Source organism: Sorex araneus, chromosome 2 (genome assembly GCF_027595985.1).
Source record: "Sorex araneus isolate mSorAra2 chromosome 2, mSorAra2.pri, whole genome shotgun sequence".
Lineage (NCBI taxonomy): Eukaryota > Metazoa > Chordata > Mammalia > Eulipotyphla > Soricidae > Sorex > Sorex araneus.
The window spans coordinates 125771118-125796078 of NC_073303.1; the positions used below are offsets into that span (position 1 = coordinate 125771118).

Genomic DNA, 24961 nt, shown 5'->3' on the forward strand with positions numbered 1-24961 from the left:
CAACCTGCTCGCTCAGCACCAGTGAAGCGCCTTTTATGGGGAGCCAGGTGCGCAGGTGGCCACCAGGTGGCGCTGCCCTCACACACGCGCGTCTGGCCAGTCGGCCTGTTCCCCAGAGTAACCGGGCAATCGTCCATCCCGGCACCCCCGCACCCGCAGGGCTCGGCCTTACCTTTGGAGATGTGCTTGACGAAGGATGAGGTGCCCCTGGACACGCCGCTGACGAAGGCACCGGGGCCCCGCGTCAGGCCCTCGTAGGGCAGGCGGAAGAAGTCGGCCACGCCGTTCCCAATGCTCCGAACCAGGCTCACGGGGCTGCCCAGGATCTCCAGCGAGCCCACCACCCAGCCTGCGGGCAAAGGGAGGCTGAGCACCCGCACCCGCAGAGAGCACCTGGCAGAGGGTGCTGGGCGGGGGGACATGCACTGCTGGGCGCGGCCTTTCACGGAATCCCTAGGGATGTGTGTGTGTGTGTGTGTGTGTGTGTGTGTGTGTGTGTGTGTGTGTGTGTGTGTGTGTACTCCCACCCCCATTCCATGTGCTCGGGCATGGGACACGGGCCCCAGTGGAGTTCCCATGGAGCAGAGCTGGACATGGTGCCCCTCCTTTGGGGCCGTGGTGTCCATCCTGCGGAAGCTTCCTTGTCCTTCCTCCCTTGAGGGGCCGGAGGCTGGGGGGCTTCATCTGGGCCTCCCCCTGCTGGGAGCTCAGAGCCCTCAGCAGGGAGAACACCAGCGATGTTCTGGGCCCCGCCCTGGAGGGAGGAGCCCCACCCCTGTGGGGGGATGGGGAAGCAGCTCTCCTCTGGGACATCCAGATGGCCCATGGGGTGTCAAGAAGAGAGAAGGTGTCAGAAGAGGAAGATGTGAAACGGGAGGGTCTGGGGGCCCAGGCACTCGGGCTCTCCAATGACCTTCAGACCCTTGCCCAGCTCCCACCCATCCCGCTGGTCACCCATCCTCCCGGCCCAGGGAGCCAGGACACTGGCTCACAGGCTGAGTCTGTCACTCCCCATGTGGGGCAGGTTCTGTGCCCCGCCTTGGCCTGGTCAAAGCCGGGGCGGGCAGGGGCCACGGAGGGCAGTGAGACTGTGAGCCGGAGACCCAGCACGTGCCCTTCAGCCTGCAGGACGCCCAGCGCATCTTGAAGCATCCTCACCGCCCTTCTCGCTCAGTCTGGCTGAGCAAGGCCACTCTGTCCTGGGACACTGGGGCCCAGCAAAGCAGCCGGCTGCCGTGGCCAGAAGCCCTCTCGGGGCATCTGAGATGGGCAGTAAGGGCCCAAAGCACGGGGGTTCCCTAAAGGATTGTTAGCACCGAGGCAGTTTCCCTCCAAATATGAACCTCTCTTTTGGACAAAGGTGTTTGTCTGCCTGCCAGGTGGAGAGGGGCCCCAGGAAATGCTAAAACCTATATTCTTTTTGTTTGTTTTTGTGCCACACCTGGCAGTGCTCAGAACTGACTCCTGACTGTGCTCATGAGTCAGTCAGGCAGGGTTAGGGTACCATAAAGGGTGCCGGGGATTGAACCCAGTCTACCATATGCAAGGCAAGTGCCTCCGCCCTGGTACTCCTCTCTGGCCCTGTAAGGTCACATCCTTTCCTTTGCAGCGGGCCACCCGCTCTCCTTCTCGCACTATTCCCCTCCTTTTAGGGGGAGGCATGTCTGGTTCAGTGCTTGGGGGAACAGTGGGGGTGCTTTTGTCAGAACTGCAACCCTCCAGCCTCCTCCCCTGCTTCTCTGACTCTTCCGAGAAGTGCCTCAGGGTGTTCGTGCAAAGATGGAGCATGGGCCCTGATGGCTACATCAGGTACCTTCTCACAGCCCCGCCCTGTGTGGGAGCATCTCCCTCTCCAGCACCCTCTTGGGGTGGGGCACAGGAATGCCCCCCTACTCCACTGAGACTGCCCTGCAGGGCAGGGGTGCCACCACTTTCCCCTTTCCACGTTCCTCACCGCGCCCCTGTGTCCCTCCCTCCAGATAGTGCTCAGACCGTCCGCAGGCTGTCAGGGACCAAATTCCCAATAGGCACCGGGAACTTGGCACTCATGTTAGAATTTCTTGTCTCGGTGTATAATGAGGTTGGGGCAACAGCTTAGAGGATTTTTAGGCGGATTATAGAAAATCCAAACAGAATGTTCTTGCGAAAGCTCATTAAAAACACGAAACCAGGGCGGGGGAGCAACAGGGAGAGCTCCACGGAGCTCGCGGATGGGCCCTGCCCACCGCGGCCGACCGTGGACGGGGCACCCGCTGCCTGGAGGGGTCAGTCTCTGCAGCTGCTTATAAATAGCCCCAGCTATTAAATGTGAAATGTTAACTGCTTATTTTTAAACCGTTTCTTCGCGAGAGGGAAATATTTCCCTTGCTGCTGTGCGAGCTATCAAAACACGGACCTGCGGGCCTGGCCTGGCCCTTGTCATGTTCATTTAGGAGTCCGGGCTGCCTGCTCAGCGCTCACTGACCTTGTCAGGGGGCAAACCGGATCTCCCCAGCGGGGCAACGCCACGGGTCACTGCCTCCGCGGCGCTGACCTTACAAGGGAGCACACTTCCCAGCACCGAGGCTCCCAGCCTTGCCACTGGCAGAAGCAGGAATTTCATGTTCCTCCTTTTTCCTTTTTGCCAAGGGCGACCTCCCAGGGAATACTCGGGGAATGGGGTAACTTCCAGCCCTACCGGGCCCTGTGGTCCAGAGTTCCTGGGCGAGAAGACCCCACAGGGCTCCGGCCCCCAGTGCTGGGGCCTCCAGGTGGGGCGGGGAGGGTGCAGCGGTGGGGACTGAACCCCGGGCTTCGCGTGTGCAAAGCCACCTTCCCGCCTAGGCGGTCCCAGACCTCAGCAGAGCGGGGCCCTGGGACGGGCTCCCACCCGGCTTCCCAGGGACGGAGGGAACGGCAGCTGACCACACACCGGCCCAGAACCCTTCCAGATGCGTGCGGCCGCGGGGTGCGGAGGGCCCAGATGCAGCCCTCTGTGGCATGGGTGGGCAGGCAGATGGTCTCTACCTGGGTCTCTCGGCTGCCCCAGTGCCGACACGGAGCCCTGGGTCTGGGCGGGGGCGCCGATACTTCTCTGCCACGTGGCGGCCAGGGAGCCGGGTCACAGGGGGTGGGGGTGGGGGCACATAGAGCCATGGGGGCGCCACCCGCCTTCGCCCTCTCACCTGCTCGGAAGAGCGCGCCGGCCGCGTAGTGCATGGCCAGCGCGTGGACCAGCTGCCGGGCCGTGGTGAAGACGGGGCCGCGCTCGAACACCGAGAAGGAGAGCGGGGTGTGGTCGGAGGCGATGTAGAGCTTGAGGGAGGCGTGGACGCTGACCAGGAGGCTCACCGGCTGGATGAGCAGCCGGCGCAGCCGCACGGGGCGCAGCAGGGCGCGGGCGTGCTGGCGCACCTGCGGGGGCAGCGCGTCAGGGGCCGCGGGCGCGGGCGCGCGGGCAGCGGGCAGGTAGGAGGCGAACAGCGTCCGCACGTAGTGGACGAACGTGTCCTCCAGGTAGAGCCGGCCGGGCCGCAGCGCGAAGCGGAGCTCGTGCACTTCGAGGGGCGCGCGGCCGCCCCGGCCCCGGCCCAGCGTGAGGCCGAGCCGGACGAAGCCGCCGTCGCTGGGCCCCTCGGGCGGCCGCGGGGCGCGGGGGCAGGGTCCGGCCGGCGCCGCGGGCTCGCCCCTCTCGCCCTGGCACACCAGCACGGCGAAGTGGAAGTTGGACCTGCTGTAGAGCTGGTTGTCGAGCTGCAGGTCGCCGCAGCAGGCCTCCAGCTGGTACAGCCCCGGGGGCGCCGCGGGGCCCTCGTCCCCGGGGAGGCCGCCGGCCACGGGGGCCGCCTGCAGGGAGACGCGGTCCAGGGTCAGCCGCAGGAGCTCCGAGGAGGCCTTGGGGTGCGTGAGGTCGTCCAGCACAGTCACGCTCAGCTGGGTGACGAACACGCTCCAGGTCACCAGTCTGTCCGGGGGTCTGGGGGGAAGGAAAACCATCTCAGGCACTGCTCCTGTGCCTTCCCGAACCTTCTGGGGCAGACGGCATGACGCCGAATGCCCCCCCCCCCCCACCTGTGCCACCAACGCTGCTGGTCCTCCAGCATCCGTGGCCCGCAGGGGCCCCGCACTCTTCTCTCCGGTCCGGAACCAACCCGCGGGTCCCCACCCCTCCCTCTCAAGAGCATCCCCCTTCTGACCTTCCTGCCACCCTGTTCCCTACCAGGGTCTCCCTGCAGCTCTGCTCCAACAGGCACAGACCCCCCACCAGCCCAGGCTCAAGCCTGCTCACGCCTATCCAAGGCGACTTAACCAACAGAATCCGGTGCGCCCCTCCCACGCCCCCTACCCCTGCCCCCGCCCCAAGGTTTTCTTTGGTGCCTCTGCTTTCAGCCACTCGCCTCAGCGCTCAGGCCATGCCCTCGGCTCTGATTCTGCCCAAGGGCCCCAGGTGAGGTGCTAACTGGGCCCTGCAAGGAACTCCAGCTGGGCTGGGGTGAGTTCTGTGGCGCTAGGGATTGAAGCAGGCCAGCCAGATGCGAGGCTTTCCTCAACCCTGTGCATCTCCCTTGCCCCCTCTCCCACCTCTCAAAGTATTGCTTTACACCCCTGAATGGGGTATGACCTGGAACCCATAAATGAGAGTGCTGTTAACTAACATTACCTCAGTCTAAAACTTGTTTAGATGACTTTAACCCCCCCTCCAAAAAAAAAAAAAAAATGGAAGGAAAACAGTCCTCTTAGGATTCTTAAAAGTGGATTTTCCAAGCCAAAGGGAATGTGGGGTTTATGATCCACACGGCTAATGTACTTTCGGAGGCTGAAATGATTTCCCCCTTTCCGGGTCTACAAAGATGGCACAAGTGATTATCTGACCGCTTGGGTATTTCTTGGATTATGTGTATTTCATCTGCCTAGAATTTTCTGTTCATGTCTTTCGCTCTTATTTTATCTGGTGAGGGGAGGGGAGCTTTCTTCCTCTTATTCCTGCTGAAGTTTGTTAAGTCCTGGCAAGATGAGGAGCTGGGCTCTTTGGTTTGTGCTCGTGATGCTCGTGAAGCACCAAGATGGCAGGGGGATGCGGGGTCCTAAGAGGCAAGTTTACTGTGAGAGGAAGCAGCTCAGGTGGCTAATAATTAGGTCACCATCGGGCATGGCCAAGTTCATTTGCATTTCATGCTAATAATGATACGTACTTTTAAGAAGCATGCCTTTATCTTGTAAACCAGTTTGCTCAACTCAAAAGAAATGGGTCCCTCAGGAAGGCAATGCTTTATTTTATTTAAAAAAAATTTTTTTTTGGCTTTTTGGCACCGCAACTCTAAGTGCTCAGGGATTACTCCTGGCAGTGATGGGCGAAGCAAATGGGGTACCAGGGATTGAACCCGGGATGATCATGCACAAGGCAACTGCCTTATCCTCTGTAGCATTGTTCTGGTCCCTAGGGATCATTTACTTTGGGTTTGGGGGCCCTACCTGTTAGCAACTAAGGGCTCTGCCCTGCTCAGTGCTCAGGAGTGAGCCTCAAAGGTGCTCAGAGGAACAATGTAGTGCTGGGGATTCGAACCAGGGTTGCCACCAATGCTGTCCTATGCAAGGCAACTGACCAACACGTGCCATTTAATGCTTAGAACCATTAGTCACATAAGAATTCAGCGGAAGCCTCAACACTTATGGAGGAGGCGATCATGAATGGTGGACTCTAAGTATACCACTTTCTAGAAAGCGAAAGTTCATTCTGCTGCTTTGATGATATGTTTTTTAAAAGGCTTTGTCTGCCCAGTGGCTAAAGGAATAGTACAACAGGAAAGGCCCTGCACGCAGCTGACCCAGATTTGAACCCCGGCAACACCAGGAGTGATCCCTGAGAGCAGAGCCAGGAGTCAGCCCTGAGCACGACTGGATGTGGGCCCAGGCCCAAAATGAAGAACAACAGAAAGGGTTGTCTTTTGTTGGGGGCTATACCCAGCCACCCTCAGGGCTCACTCCTGGCGGTGTTTGGGGACATGAGTGGCATTGGGATGAGAGCTGCAGTCAGCATCTTGACCCCTGTCATCTCTTTCTGGGCCCGTAGGAGCATCCACACCTACCTGTGGGGACTGGTCACAGCGGGTCCTGCCTTCCCTTCTGGGGCCACCGTGATGAGGACGGTGCCACACTGATGGCCAATGTCCACATACACATAGCCAAACCCTGTCAGGAACACCACCTGCAAAACAAAACAAAAACAAAACAAAAAAACACCAAGTCTGAATGCCAAGAAAGAAACAGCACCGCAATGCTGGCTCTGCATGCTGGCCCCCTCTCTCAATCCCACAGACGTCCTGGCTAGCTTCCTCGTAACCAAATAAGCGTACGGGCCATGCAGCTGACTTGAAATGAGAAAAGAGGCGGAGTGGGGGGGGGGAGGAGAGAGAAAGATCAACTCCAGATTTTTAAATATCCCAATATCCAGCTGTAAGGTTTGTGGGAAACGGTGACAGGGACTGTGGGGGCAGGTAGTGGGCAGGGGTGTCTTCCTTCTCAGCTTCCTAGGAGCTGGTGACTAAGTCTCAGCGGGCTGTAGCCCCGCCAGAGGAGGGAGGCTTTCCCCATGGATGGATCTCTGCAGAGAGCAGCAAGGAACCGAGAACCGGGAACCTGGAATGTGACGCATACAACGCTCCGAGGGCAGACTTGAGCACCAAGATTTCCTTGGAGACCAAGAGCCTAAACACACTGCACAGCTCCCACCCCACAGATGAACCCCCCTACCCCTGTCCCTACCATCACTTGGAACTCACGTTCCAAGTCACTGTTTGCTTGGTACCAACACTGAGTTTTCCACCATAAGAGGTAGATACAAGCTCACGGGAATGCTCTCTCTCTGGCGCCCTGTGGCAGCTTGGCGCCAGAGGCCTTTCAGCTGAGCAACCAATGCCCTGGGATGGGTGCCCGGGGAACAGGGCAGAGTTCTTCATCTGAAGCTTCTGGACCTCACTGGTCTGTGCACAGTGGTCACTTCTGGTGGGGCTCGGGCTGGCTTGCATGCGCGGCATGTGACTTAGCCACTGGACTATCTCTCCAGCTCCAGAGAAAGAGCCGTTGGAAACACATCTGTAAGGACGCCATACTCACGGCCAGCGGCACCCAAGGGTGTGGGAAGACGCTCCAGGTGTTTGGCTGCTGCTGACTGACCTGCGGTGCCAGCTCAGCCCAGGGCTTGAGATCACGAGGACCGGAAGTCAGATGGACAGAGCTTTCTAAGGGAAGGAGCCAAGCCAGGTGCCAGTTGGCCCAGATGAAGAAGTTCCAGCAGGGTCGTATAAGGGGTCACAAGGAATGTCAGATTCAAACTTGGAAGTAATTTCCACGTGGGCTTTATTCTTGGGCAATGGTCCTTTCTCCAAAAACCTGCATATCTCCTTGGCCCGGGCAGCGCATGGGTCATGCGGTGTGCCCCCCACCCCGCCCGGGCAGCCTCCCAGCCCCATCTCACTCCTCCCTTCCTTCATAGACGGAGAAGAAACAACTTCCAGGGCGGAGCCGTCCCAGGAACTAGGCAGCGAGCCCCCAGGTCCCAGAAGTTGAGGGTTCAGTCTCTGGTAGTTAGGCTGAGGCGGGTACTTCTACAGAGTGTCAGTCCAACTTCTGAAGTGATGAGACCATACCTCGAGCTGCTCAGGGCTCACAGAAGAAAAACCACGTATTATAACTGAGGAGGTGGGACGGGTGGAGGACCAAGCCAGGAGCTATGTGGCTTAGTGGCCAGACACCCAGAACTCTCATTTGCTGAGTACTTACAACCAGTGCTTAGAACTTGGTGACCATCAGGGTGGACACCCTTTCCACGTGGCTCCTGAGCCCGTGTCCCCTCCCCAGCACGCAGCAGTATTCTACTCCTGACACTGCACTCTGCCGTGAGGTGGGGCCACGTGACAACTTTTGGTCACTGAGCTAACGGCAGAATGAACATGTTCCTCTGGCCACTGCAGATGCTGAGTGAGCCAGGTGTGCGGGGGGCCGGTGCCTGATAATACGAGTCAGAACTGTTTCAGGCACCGGCACAGGGAGATGCATGCTTGCTTTCCTATTGGCTCTAAGCACAGAGTTGAGAAGCAGGGAATGATAGACAAAATTGGCCTGCCAAGCCTAGAATATTCTAGACCTTCTCCTGTTCTAGTTGGTCCAAGACTTTGAGCATTCATACCCAACCTCTGTGCAGGGAGGCTGGCTGTTCTTTCTTCACTACAGGGACAGCAGCAGTGACCACAAGGCTGCTGGCCGGGTCTGCCTGCTCAATATCATGCCGAGGCCCTGGCCCTGTCTCCATTAGATGCATGAGGCAGAGACGCTCACACTTCCGGCTCACCTCACCCTCTCATCTCCTCCAGTGGGGCCAAAGCAAGAGCAAGCCCAGGTTCACCAACAAGTACAAAAGTCTCAGCAAACCCCCAAGAAAGCAAAGAGCTGGTATGTCCCTGCTGTTTTGTGCCAACAGGTTTGGGGGTGATTTGCTATATAGACCAGAGAAAATTTGTTGATGGCATCAGTGTGGTGATAAGGCAGAGGCTCCTGCATGACCAGTGGTGGGCACAGTGCCTGAGCAAGAAGGATCTGTGACTATCGCAGGGGCATAGCCAGCAGGACAGATGTTGGGGACTGTAGCAAGGTTCCAGCATGAACTGGATTTGTTAGATCCTGATAGAGATTAACTAGCTGCAAAAAATTTCTCAGACACCGGTTCCCAGCTGAGACCTCCAGGGCAATCTTGGAGAGGGGAGGGCCAGCTCCCGCCCAAACAATGACCCAGCAGCTACTCCCACCCCCCAAGGCCACTGCCATGCCTCTGGCCGGACCCCACCACCTCAGGACTCAGTGCCACAGAGAACCTAATCTGCAAAAAACTCCAGGTACACGGGTCTTTGTGGTTGAAAACTCCAGACCTTTTTGAAGTTGAGGGTGGGTGACCACCCCCCAACTCCCCCTACTCCAGAAGACCCAGTCAAATATTCTGGATTTTCTGGAACAATATGTCCAAATGCTACAATATTGACTTCCCAGTAGTGGCACACCAGATTGGATCTGATGTAACGCAGAAAGCAACCATTCTTCACTAACAAAAGCACAACCATGGGAGGCTTCACTTGCAACAACAGCTTAGTAAGACCCCCAGACAAGGACTTAATATCTCCCTGGTGAGATACAACCATTTTCACAAATTTTTCTTCTACAGAAATATTTTTTGATCATTCTGTTAGCCATTTAATGGTAACAGACAATATAAAATCAATGACTGTGGGCCTGCTATGGGGGTGGGCTGGGGGGTGGTTGGGAAAATGGAGACAGTGGTGGAGGGAAGGGGACAGTGGTGGTGGGATTCGGGTTGGAATATCAGATACCTGTAACTCATCATCAAGAACAACTTTATAAACCACAGTCTTAAAATAAAGTGGGGGAATGAAAGAACTATACTTCTGTCCTTGGCTTCATGGGCCCACAGTAGGCGCTGGTATGAAGACTGCACAAGTGAGGATCTCTACGAAATGGCACGGCATTTAGAAGAGATGTTGTCTGAGGGGACGTGAGAAGTAAATCACAAGCCTTACGCATTTGGAGCCGCAGAGGAGGAGGCTTGAAAACAAAACACTCCTCGTGCGTGTTGGCTGCTGCTGGCTGGGACAGGCGCAGGGGGAGATGAGCTCAGGAAAGGGCCGGCCAGTATGCAAATAGAAAGGAAATAGTCCAGAAATTCGGGACCTCGCAACACTGGATTTGTGTTAAAAAAAAACCCCAAACTGCAAGAGATAAAGCTGTCTTTGAGGCAACATCGGGCCTCGGGGCTTGGTGTCGGTGACATGCTTATGGTTGAAATGACTCAGAAAGAAGTCGATGAGCGTAACTCTCCCACAGAAGCGCTCTGAGATCTGCAGAGGGAAGGAAGCGAGAGGGCTTAGAAATAACACTCAGAGGGGCCGGGATCACGGCTACTGGCAGGCGGGATCTTTTGGAATTCAATTGGTAAGATGCCTGTGGGTATTATAGACACGGGAACCCGGAGTGAAAAGAGACTGCGGTTATCTGAAATTCCATGTCGGCTCCATGCACGGCCAAGAAGGAGCCTGCTGGGAGCAGGAGAGACTGGAGGAAGAAGAGGGATGATTCTACAAGCAGAACAGCTCAAAGACCACGTCCTGCCCCTGGTGTGACCCAGACAAGCTTCCCAGCTGCTGTGAATGACTGGCTACAGTCTGTTCCCTGCTTTTTCCTTGTTCATTCTGGAAGGCAATTCTGCACCCTTGCCCCGTGAGATGGTGGGGTTGGATGGAGGAGCAGATGAGTTTAGTATGTTCCAATAGAAACAGCATTTTCTTCGGGGATGGCAGGAGTACAGCAGAGAAGGTGTCCACTCTGCAAGCGGCTGACCTAGGTTCAATCCTCAGCATCCCACAGGGTCCCCCCAAAACTGCCAGGAGTAATTCCTTAGAGCAGATACAGGAGTAATGCAAGCGTGAACACATTAGAAGATTCTAGAACAGGGTGCTCAGCAGATGTGCAGAAATGGGGACAGGTGAGTTAGGTTAGCATGAAGCTAGAGTACCTGCCCACATGTTCTGCTGGGGGCAACGCTCAGTCGGATCAACTGCCTCTTTGTATACTGACCTTCCAGGGTGGGGCAGCAGGTACCCCATACGTGCTCAGAATCACCACCTCTGGCCCATACCACATGGACCCATGACATGCAAGTCCCGGTTCATCATGGTTTGTCCCAAACTGTCCCCTCAATCCTCTTAGAAGCCAGGCAAGAAATCTCTTGTGCAGGATAATCTGAAGCGTGCTTTTGGGTGGATGTTCTTACAACCATAGGGCTGGATGGCAGTGAGACACGCTGTGTTTGTGGCCAAGTGATCCCACGCCTTAGGGACGTGTCTCCTGATTCACTAGAACACGGGGCCCTTCCACTGGCCTTGTTCAGCATGTTTCTTAATGACTTGGATGGACATGGGGCATGCATGCTGACCACATCTGTAGATGACATAAAGCTACCAGGGATACTTAATATGTTGGATGAAAGCTTCAAAGCACTCCCCCCCCCCCACCTTCTTTTCCCCTTAAAGAAGTGATTTCAACAAGTTGGACTACGCCAATAGCAACAAGATTTAATTTATTGGGGATAAATGTAAAGTCCTGTCACGGAGTTCAAAAAGTCAAATGTAGAGCGAGTTGTGTGATACCGACCCGGGGGATGTGGCTGACCACAAGCCTGATAATAAGAGACAGTCTGAACTCATTAATAGGAGCGAACTCAATCTCCTCTCATGAATGGACGCCCGGGGAGGGAATCATGGGGCGGCCCACATCTGGCCGCCGCCCTGCAATCCCGGCTGCCAGCTTTCCAAAGGGGACGAAGCACGCGGGTGTGTTCAGGACAAAACTACGGGGCTGGGGCGGGAGGTCTTACTAAAGGGATGATGTGAGGGGCCAGAAACGCCGCCATGTCGTGGGTGACAGGCGTCGTGGGGAGTTGGGGAGGGCAGCCGGGAGAAAGGGGAATCCCTGCAGGGGTCAGCGGCAGCCTGGCCCAAGGAGAGGTCTGTCTGAGGGTGCCGTGGCCGGAGAGAGTCGTGTCACCTCAGGGGGTGACCCTTGGGAAAGGAGGTCAGGCACGCATCTCTTGGAGCCCTTTGGGGGTCTATGTCTGTGGCCAGGTCCAGGAGGACAGTGGCGGAGGCCTGGTATAGGGAGATTCCGGCCATGGTGCAGCAACACCAGGAGTCCACCTGACGCCTGAGTTCTAAACTGCTGGCAGATTTCTTTTGAAAGCTCTGTTCCCCCAGGAAGGGAAGCAGCCTGGAAGTCACATCCTGGACATCCTAGAATATTTGCAGCCACCAAGGGCCCGTCTCTGCTCTTACTGCACTGGACTTTGGGGAGAGGCCTTGGAGGTCAGGATTGTCTTATTTAGGGTCAAGGTCTGGGCCCCACAGGGCCTTGATAAAGGTTCCCAATAAAGGAGGAAAGGAGGAATGGAAGCTGCAAGGAGACAGGTCTTCGGAAAAGTCCCTGCCCAAAACGGTCACCTGTCCCTACCACGTGTCCACAATTCCCGAGACAACAGTCAGCTGAGAGTGAAAGAGCGGCAGACAGCCTGGATCTCCAAGAGAATGCACCCTCATAGGGCACATGTGAATCCGCTTTTTGGGGTGCAAATTCCTCTTTCTCCTTAGCGATTTCTATGGCTCTGCAATAGCATCGTGTACCCCACTGACAGCCCAGCAGTGTAAGGAGATGCGAACTCTCTCCCGGAGGTGCGGGTCCTGCCCGCCCCGCCCCGCCCACACCTTTCACCTGGTCCAGTGTCGCTAAGGACCCTCCAAGAACAAGGTTCTCTCTCTGACCTCCAAGGCTTTATTTATTTTTTTCGGGGTGGGGAGCAGACTTTGGGCTCTGCCCAATGGTGTCAGGGCTCACTCCTGGCTCCACTCAGGGATGACTCCCGGTGGGATCCAAAGGACCAGATGGGGAGCCGGGGACTGAACTCAGGTCAGCCACATACAATGCAAGTACCCTGCCCTCTGTACTGTCATTTCTCTCCTTTGCTGGGTTTTTTAAAACTGTACTTTATTACTAGAGTAACAGTGTATATTATAAAATAAGCAAATAAATATCATTTAAAATGTTTTTAAAAAAACATCGGTCTTAGTTGGTACTTCACCTCTTTAGTTTCAGTCACACTGCGCTGTAACACTACGAAGTTTTGAGTCACTAAAAAGCCAGCGAAATGTGGGGTGCCTTGGATCCCATACTCCCCTCAACGTTCCCTTGTGGCAACCACTCACTGTTCTTTCTAATCGGGAGATCTGAAGGGGAACCACCCTCAGGCTGGCTGACCTGACGTCGGGGAATGAGAGCAGCGGACCTGCCTTCCGGGTGAGCTCCGGGAACAATCCTGTTTCTTACTGACTGGGACCAGGCCAGGCTGGACCTGCTTTACCCAAGCAGCCTCTCTGCCACATGGCGGGGCGGCCTGGTTGTCAGGGAACTGAGAATGAAGGTGTTGGAGGGTACAGGTGGCAGGGGAGGTGCAGGTGGGCACAGGTGGGAGGGGAGGTGCAGGGGGTACGTGGGAGTGAAGGTATAGGTGGGTACAAGTAGGAGGGGAGGTGGGAGGGGAACGACAGGGGGGTATAGGGAGGGGAGGGCAGGAGGGAGGGGAACTCGGAGGGAGGTCCAAGGACAACCCCAGGCCGTCTCACCTGCGTGCCCTGACTGTTGGTGTCCAGGGCGTCACTCCACTCGGTGCCGGCCACACTCAGGAAGAGGCTGGGGAGCGCGTCTCTGGTCTTGCAGTCGGGGTAGCTGGCGAGCTGGTGGTACAGTTCATGGTGAACGGAGCACTCAGGAGGAACTCTTCTGCAGTAGACCTCAAACTTCGGAGCATCTGCAACGAATAAGCATGATAATGAGGCATCTGCATACCCAGGGCTGCGACGGGGCATCAGGGCTCGGAGAGCTGAGGTGGCAGGGAAAGGCCCCCACCGGCCGCGTGCACGGCTCTCCCCGAAACATCCCTCACCCCAAACCTCCAGATGGGACCTGGGTTTTGGCTATTTTCCGATCAATCCCCAGCAAGCACCTTTGATGTTTTCCTTCACCAGAATTGCCACCGGGCATCTGTTGTGGATGATGATCCGCGGGCAGGGGTCTTCTGAGAGGGTTAGGTAGGTCACCCCAAGGTGCTCCTGGTAGGTCAGCGCTATGGCTCTGGGCAGAGGCAAACAAACCACATGGATGGGTCAGAAACTCAGTGGCCACTGCCTCTCCTGGTGAGTCTGCATAGGAGCTGTGGTGTTCACCAAGCCTCGGGTGCTGTGCCCCCTTATAACTCGGCCTTCAGGCTGTCCACAGGAAGCCTGTTAGTCCCAATTGCTAACCGGCATGTAAGATGACAGGTTCCTGGAGACCCCCGACCTTCACAGAAGCACATGATGGATATTCACAGTCTGTTATTTTACAAGCATGAAACATCATCTCAAAGAAAACTCATCTAACCTCCTGGGCCAAGAATCACAGCTGCCTGGTGCCGCCCTGCACCTCCCTCTGTGTCTGGGAGATGCACCCAGGGGCCCCTTCTCAGACACCTGGAAGTTTCCCGGGGAACTCCAGGCCTTGCTCTTTTACTGGGGCACAGGTGGGCCAGTACAGGGCGTTTATGGCCAATCTCCGCAGATGGTCCCTCCTTAGAGGATGTCAACTGTGGCCGCCGGCACAGCGCTGGAGGGGTCAGGAGTACAGCAAGGAAGGCGGCCTCACACACGGCCAAGCTGGGTTGGTCCCCAGCACCCCACATGGTCCCCCAGCACTTTCAGGAGTGATCTCTGAGCACAGAGTCAGGAGTAAGCCCTGAGCACAGCCAGATGTGGCCCAAGAAAAAACCCTGAGAAAATAAACATTAGATAAGACAAGAAAGAAAAACTGCATGTGAGTACTATCTGCTTCTGCTACAATGGCTTGGAGAGAGAAAATGAGTAATAGAGGAGTACAGCACTGTATAGCACTGTCCTCCCGCATCGATTTGCTCGAGCGGGCACCAGTAATGTCTCATACACAAGTCTCACAATGGAGACGTTACTGGTGCCCACAATAAAGGAGTAGAGGCTAGCAAACATCATTTCATACCGAGGCAGGGGAAAAAAATAAAGAGTCTTTGCTGAAATTAAAATTACTAGGACTGTTCAAACTGACTCAAGAAGAAGTCAGAAAAGTGCCGAACGTGGTTCTGAGTTGATAGCATTTAAAAATGCTCTATCTCTTCAGAGAAGCTGTCTTTAAAATCTTCTCTACTAAAAACTTTCTGTGATATCAAAAAGTTAGGATGGCTGAAATCTCTAATAAAGCCTGTAAGTTCCTAACTGTGAGAATAAGGTTGTGCTGTGCTTTGCTGTGTATGTACTCTGTAATTACTCCATAGGTTCTTCCTGACGGCTGCAAAGCACGGGTGCCAGCGAGCCACAGAATGCAAGGCCAGGGTCAGCCAGGTGTGAGTGCGTGCTCTAGTGCCGGCTTGGCCCTGCGGCCATTCTTGTAGGACTGCAGCGACTCCACGCAGGGCTCTCCTGTGGCCTGGACCATCCGACTCACCTCTCTTAGTGACTTTGGGAGAAAAATCACCTTTCGAAGGAGAAGTAAAGCATCCCTTGCTGGACTCTCAGCTTAAGCCTTACTTTTCAACTCTTTGGCCTGAGAAAGGGTCTAAAGAAAGCTTTAAAAGAAGACAATCTCTTTGCTGGGCTCCACAGCTGTGTCCTGGCACGAATGCCACCATGTCCTCCTGGTTTAAGCCAGGAAGGGAGAACCTCATCACCTCGGCCCGGGACCATCTCATGCAGCTGTAACATGTCACCAGCTGCGTCCTGAAGCCCTTAGTTTTCCATCTGGGGGAGCCTGCCCTTGGTTCCTCCTGCCCCCCAACGGTCCCCTGGATAGCTCAGGCAGAGGCTGTGACATACCGGGTGCAGAGCCCATTGTCCCCGCAGCTCAGCAAGGGCACAGCCACGCTCTGCCTAGGGAAGTCCTGGTGGATGGGGGCGGGCAGGCTCCAGCCCGAGGCCCCGTCGCTGCCCGCACCCGGCGAGAAGGCCAGCAGGATCTGCTTCTGAAGCTGTGGCGTGTCCCAGGCGGACGGGCTGACATCGGGCATGAGGTCCCAGCACGGGAGGGAGCTGCAGCTGCCCGCTGACTGCTCTTCCGGGGGGCTGAGGCTGAAAGTCGTGCTGTTGGGGATGTGGAAATACTGTGGGCAGAGAAGACAAGGCAGAGAGCTGTAGTTACCACCCACATACCACGCTGGCTCCTGTGCCCGCTCCCTGAAGCTCCGTCGGAGAAACCGGAGCATCGGCCTCTCTGGAGGTGGCCCTGGTGGCCACTAGGGCCCCTGACCCCAGAAGGGCCCCAGAGGAGACCACAAGGAGGGGACAGAGCTGCGGGCGCCTCCGAGGTGCCTGGGAACGTGATGAGGGGAGGCGGCTAAGTCCTCAGCAGGCTCCAGCGCTCCCCAGATTGCGAACAAAATCGGAGGAGGAGCGGGGACGGACCTTCCCCGGGCAGGGCTGTGGCACCAGGCCACTTTGCAGCAACAGAGCTGGAAAGACACAGGATGGGGAAACGGAGCGTGGAAGCCAGAGCTCGGGGCTGGCTGGACGGGGGGAGCCCAGAGCCTCTGCCGGACGCTCCCGGGTGAAAGTCGCTGCGACTGAGTTTCTGAAAGGACCCTCTGTGCTCGTTTTGCAACCTCCTCTCCAGGGTGGCCCCCACAGTTTCCCACACACCCCAGAGAACCCAGAGTTCCCCCCGAACCAGGGTGGGAAGGGGCACCCCTCACAGCTGGGGCCACGGGGCAGCACGGGGCTGCTCTCTTCCTCTCTGGAAGTGAGGACCCTCAGGCTGTGGTCATTGACGGAACAGCCGGCCTGTCGACTTCCCCGTCTGGCCGGGTCCCCACCAAAGGCCTGTAAGGAGGGCAAAGCTCTGCCCACTGCCAATGGGGAAAAGCCTGTGCAGATAGCTGGTGCGGGGGGGGGGGGGCGGGCTGCTGAGAAGGCAGGTGGGAGTGAGGACACCCCCGCGCCCCCCCCCACACCCACACGCTGTTGGCCTCTGTTTCTCAGTAGGGACTTGGTCCTCTACTCATTTTCCGGTTTTGTGCTTATTTTCTGTGGGGGGAAAGTGAATATTGGGTGCTGTCCGGGGGGTGTTCTCAGCTTGCTCAGGGAGCAGGCAGTGCTGGGGACTGAACCGGGGCCTTCCGCATGCAAAGCCTGTGCTCTGGGCACTGGGCACCTGTAAGTGATCCTCCCGGACCCCTTCTACTCATGCCCTCAATGCTGCAAGGAATCCTGATGAAATCCTCCTGTGTAGGATAACACTGGTTTGTCCTTTCTGACTTGCCACAGAGAGCTTAGGTTTACAGGGTTACTCCCATCACAGTGCTCACGAGGTACTCCCATTCCGGTGTTTATCTGTAATCTCTTTGTGCTCTGCTTCCCCAACCGGTCAATCACCTTAATCTCCTAATCAGACTCTTTAACTTGTAAATATGGCTTCTCTCTTCTCCTTAAGTCCTTTGCATAGTTAATGCAGAGCAATGTCCTTTTTGTATGGACACAGGAAGACAGCTAATGCTATGCTTTTGTAAGTTGGGAGCTAACCTGTGCTGACACTTTGGTAAACATGACAAGGCACTCTAAGCTTATCAGACTGTCGCCCAATTTGGCTATAGTGATGCATTTTTCAGAGCTGACAGAGAAAGTAATAAATGCAAACAATAGCAGGAAAGAGCATCCTCTGACAGAATCATTTCACAGTGTGAAGTAACAGCACACTGCTTTGCAGAGTCTGGGTGTTTACTCTGTGCCTGGCTGCTCGCAGGGTGGAGTGCGGCAGAAGCGGTCCCAAGGGCTGAACCCGAGGCTCCTGCATGCAGAGCCTGCACCCAGCCCTTGCTCCAAACCCCGCGACCGCAGCACATTCCGTGGGTAAGCCCTTCCAAAGCCCTCCCAAAACGTAACTGCTCGTTTTAATCGAATCAAGAGCCAAGTCTAAAAATTCTTTCTGGACCTGAGTTCTGCCCCTTCCGCCATGGGGAGAGGGCACCATGCTCACACTGCCTGTCTGGTGGGCGTGAGCGGGCAGCAGCGCCTGCCAGGCAGATGTCAGTGCCCCGGGGCTGGGAGCCAGGCTTGGGCCCACTCGGGGGGCTGGGGCTTGGGGGGCAAGCGTGCCAGCTGTGCGGCCTCTGCAGCTGGGCACTGGCCGCTCTGATCCCGCAGCGCATCAGGATCCTGCCCGCCTCCCCCCGCCCCCAGGATCTCTGCTCATTAATGACCCTGGACGCCTGGACCGTGACGAGCGTGGTTCTAATTAAAGCAAGAGAAAATGAGCTTCTCGATTTAGATTCCGTGTCAGCTCTGTCCTGGGTGTGGGCTCCAGGAGGGCCGGCAGACTGACGTCTGTTCCTGTCTTAAGTCTGACTCGGCACTCGTGGTCCGAGCCGCCTACCTCCTGTCCAGTGAGGGGCCGGGAGACGGCGAGCTGCGGCTTGTAGAAGAGCTGATAGGGCGTGTTATTGATGAGCGTGGTCTTGTCCTCGATCTGGAGGATCTGGATGCCCTGCTGCACCATGGACGACACGCAGAACTGGCACAGCTGCAAGACAGTGCAGAGAGAGTCCTGTGCCAGCTGCGCGGGCAGTGGGGAGAGGCCGGGCTGCCCCTCGCTGCACACAGAGGATGGAACTGAGCTCCCCTTCAGTCCCAAAGGTGCTGACAGCCCAGACAGGGACCCCTCCTCGTCCCCGCCACACTACTTGCTGATCTCTTTTACTTTGGGGTCTTTTGAGCCACACCGAGAGGTGCGCGGGGCCATTTCCGGCTCTGTTCTCAGGAGTGGCTCTGGTGGTGCTGGCGGGGAACCAGATGTAGTGCCGGGGTCATGGCCACCGGTCTCAGGCAGGGTCAGTGCCTTATCTCTGGGCTATCTCTCTGCAACCCCCCAAGTTGGGGGCTGTCACTGTGGAGGGACCAGGGCTGGTTTTCACGTTGTCAGCTCATTTCCTCACAAAGGAGCAGCTCCCAGTGCTCTGAGTGTGAACAGAGGCTGCTGGTTTCTGTCAACTGGAAGGATTTCACCTGTGCCCTCTCTTCTGTCGAGGTGGCCACTGCACCGAAGGCCCCACCTGGGCCCAGTGAACATTCCTAGGGATGGTGACCAAATACATGTTAATTAGGATGTATGTGGCATGCCTAACTGGCATCCACGTAGGGACACCCCCAATTTAGGACAGTGCAACATAAGGAGGTCCAACAACTGACCCAAGGGCACAGTGGTCAGGATGACACCGGAGTTGGTGGGGGAGTGTGTGGTTTGGTGCTATCCATGACAGGGAGATGCCACCTTACGTACCTCACCTCACCCTACCTCATCTCACTTGACCCTCACCTCACCTCACTTCACCTCAACTCACTTCACCTCAATTCACCCTCACCTCGCCTCACTTCAACCTTACCTCACCTACCTCACCTCACCCTCACCCCACTTCACCTCACCCTCACCTCACTTCAACCTCATCTCAGCTTATTTACCCTCATTTCACTGTACCTCACCCTCATCCTCACCTCACCTCACCTCACCCTCCCCTTATCGTGTGTGAGGAGTCTGTGAGGCACGGGGAGGCAGGATTTGTTCAAAGAAACTGAACCCTGGTGACAACAGGTGAGTGGTTCTCCAAGTGCCTGTCAGAGACCCAGGTCACTACTTTGTATGTGCATGTGCTGTGCTGAGAACTGAACCCAGGGCCTCACACATGCAAAGCAGGAGGCTAATCACTGAACTACACCCCTGGCCACAACTATTTGGAGAATGACCCTGAGGTGCTGTCTGCAAAACTCCCCCCTGGATATTCTCATGTCTCTAGTGGCATTTTCCAAAGGCGCCATGACAGCTGGCTTCACTACTCTCAAGGAGAAAGGAATGTATGCTGGTCTATTCTTACATTCTGAAATACCTTAATTTCTAATTTGATACCTATCAGTTGGCTTTTCTAAGTCCTCAATAATTTCTAGGAGTCTAGTGGGGTCCTGACACTGACAACTATGAATCACAACTGAAGCACAGTAAGATACAACAACTGTATGGGGCTGGGGTATTTGACTGTACCATAACGCTCCTTCCCGGTTTAGATGGTAGTTCTCAGCTTACAGCTATTCCACCCAGAGGTGATTCACGCTCACAGCTCTTCACCACTTACGCCCATGTGACAGTGCACTGGCGAGCAGAGCACAAACATGTGCTGCCCAGACATCTTGGAGGAAATGGGTACCAGCCTAGAATCCTGAAGAAGGCCCCGTTTCTTTGTACCAGAGAAATTTATTGTGAAAGTCACCAAATGGCCCTAGCTTTGTTCAACAGCTTCTTCAAAGATACCTGCTCAAGCCTGACTTCTCGCTGAAGAAGGTCGCCTGCATTATAACAGATAAAGCACCATCCTGCTCCTTTCTGGGTGGCATTTGGACAGTTATAATCGTGCCCATATTATTGAGCAGAGCGTGAGAGCACCGCGTGGTTTATCACTGTCCCTTTAAGCACAGTTAGTTCAAGGTCTGCTATTCCCACATGACTCTGTTGAGATCCTTTCCAGGTACTGCAGGGAGGCTAAAATGCAACCTATTTGCATTTTGTTCAGGAACTGGTTGACAATTTTTGTGGGGGTGGAAGGCTCTGCCCAGCTGTGCTCAGGGCTTACTCCTGGCTCTGCACTCGGGGATCAGTTACTCCTAGAGGGATTTGGGGGGCCATATGGGGTGCCAGGGATCAAACCCAGGTCAGTCACATGCAAGGCAAATGACCTCTTCACTGTACTATCACTCTGGTCCCCGAGAGTTGTTTTTGTAATCGTAGCTTTAAAGACAGGGCAGGTCTCTGATACTCTCCCGTTCAGAGTGTGGATTCTCTGGGGCACGTAAACTCCTCCCTGTCATTCTGCTCAGGTTTCTCTTTCTAGAAACAGAACCTTTGCTGCTGGAGCCTTTTCCTTCCTTGTGCCTCCCACGCTAGCCACCCAGCTTCCGCCCTGAAGGAAGATGAACAGAACTAGATGTTTCGGAATCAGCCCCAAGCCCCTGCTCCCCTACCTCAACCCCAGATGACAAATTAAGGGGCAGTTAAGTGAAAGAGAGAGGCAGAAAGAGAGAGGCTCATCGGGTACGTGATGTGACACAGCTTTTGTCAATGGTGAATGGGAGAGAAAGAAAAAAAAGTCTAAGAAATAAAGCCTTTACAAATGGCTCGGGAAGTCAGAGCAAAACGGGGTGAGGAAGGGAGAAGGTAACTATTCAGCAAGCTGGAGGGGGACGCAGACTCTGCACCTACCTTCTGGTGTCCTGGGAACGCCCCAAGGCGGATCTCGGCATCCACGCAGCCCTCCTCATCCAGCGTCACCACCTCCCCGTTCCCACCGTCTTTCCACTTGGGCGATGTCAGGTTGTGGACCACTTTAATTGCAACTGACTTGTGCACGGTGTTCGTATTTGCCCAGTAGATGCCAATTTGAAAAGCTTCCTGGAAAAAGAATGCCTCAATTATAAAGTCATTTTCGGAACTTTGATATTTTTACCTCAATTCTGAGGAATTTTCTTTTATTATATAATAGGCTTACTTAGGGAACCCAATCCCTTTAAGGTTTCTTTTTTTTGATAATGGCAACATACATATCATGTGGGTTCCCAATATTTTCTTTGATTTGTAATGAAATTCCAAGTTATGGAAGGGGTGTGGGTGGGATGGGAGGAACTGGAAAAAAAAATCCCTGTAAATGCCAAGAGCCTACAAATGGAAGGTTTCATTTCATGTGACAAGAGAATAATAGGTTCGTGCAGGTCAGCATTCCAATTTCATAAGGTAACATCATCTGATTATTAAAAAAAAGGAGGGGGAAATACAATTGAAAAAAGATGTTTACTGAACTGGAGCTCAGAAAAAAGGACTTTCAAATGTTCCTAGGGAACAGATAGGCAAACATTTTATTTAGCAGTTCCTTGTAGTCTACTTTCTTCTGAATTGATGTACCTTCTTGAAACAGGCTAGTCTTGTCGAGAAAACTGTGTGGTGATAGAGTAAAAATGATCTTCCTATAAAGTTTTGTTTTCTTGGTAATAATTCCAAGTTGTGAACAATAACTGGACAGAAATAGATGATTCTGGGCATCCAAATCTTAAAAAAAAAAACAGGGACTGGACAAGGACTGCTGCTCACAAATCCACACTTCTTACCTACCCTGCAGATATCAGACAATTTCTATAAAACCACAAAAATTATCTAGGGGGTGTGTTTGCATGGAACATGGTCCTGTTCTTACCGGGTAACTTTTTGGGGTGGACCACACTGGAGTAATCAGGGTTCCTGTCAGCTCTACGCTTGGTGTCTCTCGTGACACTTACAGAGGGACCATGGAGTGCTGGGGATGGAACCCAGGCATTCTGCATGAAAAGCAAGTGCTCAGCCCACTGGGTTATCTCTCTAGCCCCGTCAGCCTTTGTTTTGAACAGGGAGACCAAATGCAACGCTTGTCAAATACCCATTCCCCAGCGGGAATGAGAAAGCAAACAAGTTATCCAATGTAGCGAGAGCTCAAGCCCTGTGACTTCTGGCAGAAGAAGGAGGATGTCAGAAATGACTCCGTACATCAAAGAACACGCCCTGCTCCTCACGTAGGCACCTTCGAGGGTGGTCCTCCACAACTGACTGATCAATCAGTCAGGAACACAAACGTGAAGCCAGAATGAAAGCTCAGTGTGGCTGAAGGGAAAGAATTCCTAGCTGTTAAGAAAAGCTACGGTACCTGAAAATTTGGAGGGATGATAATTTTCCCAGCTGGAACCTGGAGAACGATCTTCTCCCCTTCAAACAGCCAGAGGTCCCATTTGGATCGGTTGATGAGCAGGGCCCAGGGCAGCAGTTCTATCAGCAGGGTCTTGACGTACGGCTTCCAGACGGACAGCTTCACTCGCATCGGGCTGTCCCACTGGCTCAGCTGCTCGCGCCTGGTCCAAACACCGCATCCGAGAGACTCAGTGGGATGCGAGGACTCCCGTTTCCCCCAAATATGTGTCAGGATCCCAGACACGTGACACCCCTGGGTGAGGCCTCTTCACCCAGAGTCCCCCCTGCTCAACACGTGCCCCGGGGAAGCCAGTGTGTGTGCCACTGGGCTCTGACCAGACGTTCCCACATTTGATGCTGCCTTTCCGACACTGAAGAAAACATCACTCGGCACCTGCCCTGGAGACCTACTTACTTGAAGAGAACAAACAGAAAGTGCTCAACTGCACCTGAGACTAACACCTCTCCACCCCTCACTGTACTACACCCCCGGCCCCCCGCGCCCCACACCTGGGCAACAGTGTCATTACTTTGAAAAAAACACTGAAAGCAAACATAAGCCAGAAGTCACCAGCGATACGCCAATCTTTTAAAACCCCCTTTAGGGGTGTCTAATATTTTTGCAGATGGTCATTTTTCTCCATACTGGGACTGCTGGGAGAAGCAGGACGCCAGGGAACATTACCTGTCCGCATCCTTTTTATTATACGGCCACATGGGCTGGGCGGACGTTCCTGCTCCGTAGAATTCATCGAGGATCTGATGGGGAACTGGGCCTCCGGGGTGACTCTTGGTGGCAATTTGCTTAATGAGGGCTGTGGAGATGGGGACGGCGCAGTCGGAAGCATCATCCTCTTCTCTGGGGAGTGGAAAAAGAAACACAAGTCACACAAGGAAGAACGACAAATCACAAATGGCGATGCTTCCAAATCCCACAATGCTGACAGCCCAGGAGGAACCCAGCCAATCAGACGGGAAAGGACCGCAGAGGCCCACTGAGCTCCACAGGCAGAAACAGTCATACAGAAGGCTCCACCAGCTCTAGGCAACTTGGCGAACCCTCAGACGACGGCTTGAATCATCCCAGGGAGAGGTGTAACAATTTTCACACATTTTACTTCGTGATAATTCCATCTGACGTTTAGTTGTAACAAGCAATACAAAACAGATTATTTTGTGCCTGCTAAGGGGGCAGGTTGCGGGGATGGGTTGAAAACTGGGGACAACAGTGGAGGGAAGTCACGCTGGTGGTGGGATTGGTGTTGAGACCCTGAATAGCTGTAACAACTATCGTATGCACAACTTTGTATATAAATAAAGTAAAAGCAAAAGCCCCCAAATCCAAAACCAAGTGCCCACAGCTGACTGCACGCAGTGGGGTCAGCCTGGCTTCCTGGAGCAGTGTGAGGTGCGGGGAGGAAACAGGCACAGGGACTGGTCCTACTGCCCACACCGGCGGGAGGAAGGCCTCTGATCTCTTCTGCCATCTCGAGAAGAGGAGCCACCTTTTTGGATCTCTTTCCCACTGTCTCTCTTATTTTTTGATTTTGGGTGACATCAAAGGGGCTACTCCTAGCTCAGGGCTTGAAGGTTCCCTTGGGGGTGCTCCAGGGCGTGAGGTGGTGGGCCCGACGGTCTCTCATCTCTCTTTTGTATCTATGCACTTCATCCCAAACCACAGAAACATACTCCCCCCTCCCCTCCACTGCAGAATAACACAAAGAACTGAGTACAGTGTCTCCTTCCGCCCTGCTCCCCCACCCCCCCTCCCCGGGCCTTCCTGCAGGAGCAAAGCGGGTACCTCGCCTGAAACGTCAGGTGGTGGATAAGGTCGGGTTCGATGTTTTGCAGCGATTTCTCCTGCCCCTTTCCGGGAATAATTTGTGTTTCGCTCAACCCCAGACTCCTTTTCTCCAAGTGTATGATAATGGGGTCTGGAAGATGACTCCTCATGATAAAAAGAGGGCTGAACACAATCTATAAAAATAAGACGACGGGATAACTTTCAGAGTTGCTTTGTTGCAGTTTCCCAGCTGCCTGATGCTGAAACAAACGGGCCATAAATCTCCTGCCTGGGTCACCACGACCTTTGTTTCTCCCGAACAGGAAGGGTCCGGGTCACAGATCACGTTTTTTTCGGGCCGGGGTGCACTCACCATTCGCTGCTCCACCGGCGTGTTGGGCTCCAGTGTCAAAACTGTGCACCAGACGTAAATAATGGAGCTGTCGGAAGACGGTACCTGCCCATGAGACAGAAAACCCTGCTAAATGCCGGACCCAGCACTAACGGCCGGAACTAGCAGCGGGCTGGGACTAGGGACCTGGGCGGTGGATGAAGTGGCTAGTTCTAGGGGAAAGAAAAACCGTTAAAAAAAAAGAGAGAGAGAGAGAGAAAGAAAGTTAAGAAAAAGCAGACTTTATCAAGGTAAGGAGTGAAGGCAGAGGCAACGGAGCCAGCTGGGACACAGAGGAGGGGGTCTGTTTGCAGAGAGAAGGGCACAGACTGACAGGGGTGCCGGGAAGGAAGACACTGTCCCCTGAGGGTAGAAGAGCAATGGGAGTTTGGATGAAA

The 24961-nt window shown here is 54.8% G+C and overlaps 1 protein-coding gene across 5 annotated transcripts in view; it reads right to left on the reverse strand.

The window, feature by feature from the left end:
- VPS13B (vacuolar protein sorting 13 homolog B) overlaps positions 1-24961 on the reverse strand; it is a 645914-nt gene that overhangs the window by 11886 nt on the left and 609067 nt on the right. For all 5 annotated transcript variants that reach the window (XM_055125276.1, XM_055125277.1, XM_055125278.1 and 2 more), the window contains exons 45-56: positions 24546-24629; positions 24191-24366; positions 23075-23248; positions 22349-22550; positions 20881-21069; positions 18013-18159; positions 15465-15748; positions 13592-13719; positions 13212-13396; positions 6066-6184; positions 3165-3955; positions 173-349 (exon numbers count right to left, since the gene is read on the reverse strand). In XM_055125276.1, coding sequence (XP_054981251.1) covers positions 173-349; positions 3165-3955; positions 6066-6184; positions 13212-13396; positions 13592-13719; positions 15465-15748; positions 18013-18159; positions 20881-21069; positions 22349-22550; positions 23075-23248; positions 24191-24366; positions 24546-24629 — 2656 coding nt within the window. The remainder of the gene's footprint in view (positions 1-172; positions 350-3164; positions 3956-6065; positions 6185-13211; positions 13397-13591; positions 13720-15464; positions 15749-18012; positions 18160-20880; positions 21070-22348; positions 22551-23074; positions 23249-24190; positions 24367-24545; positions 24630-24961) is intronic.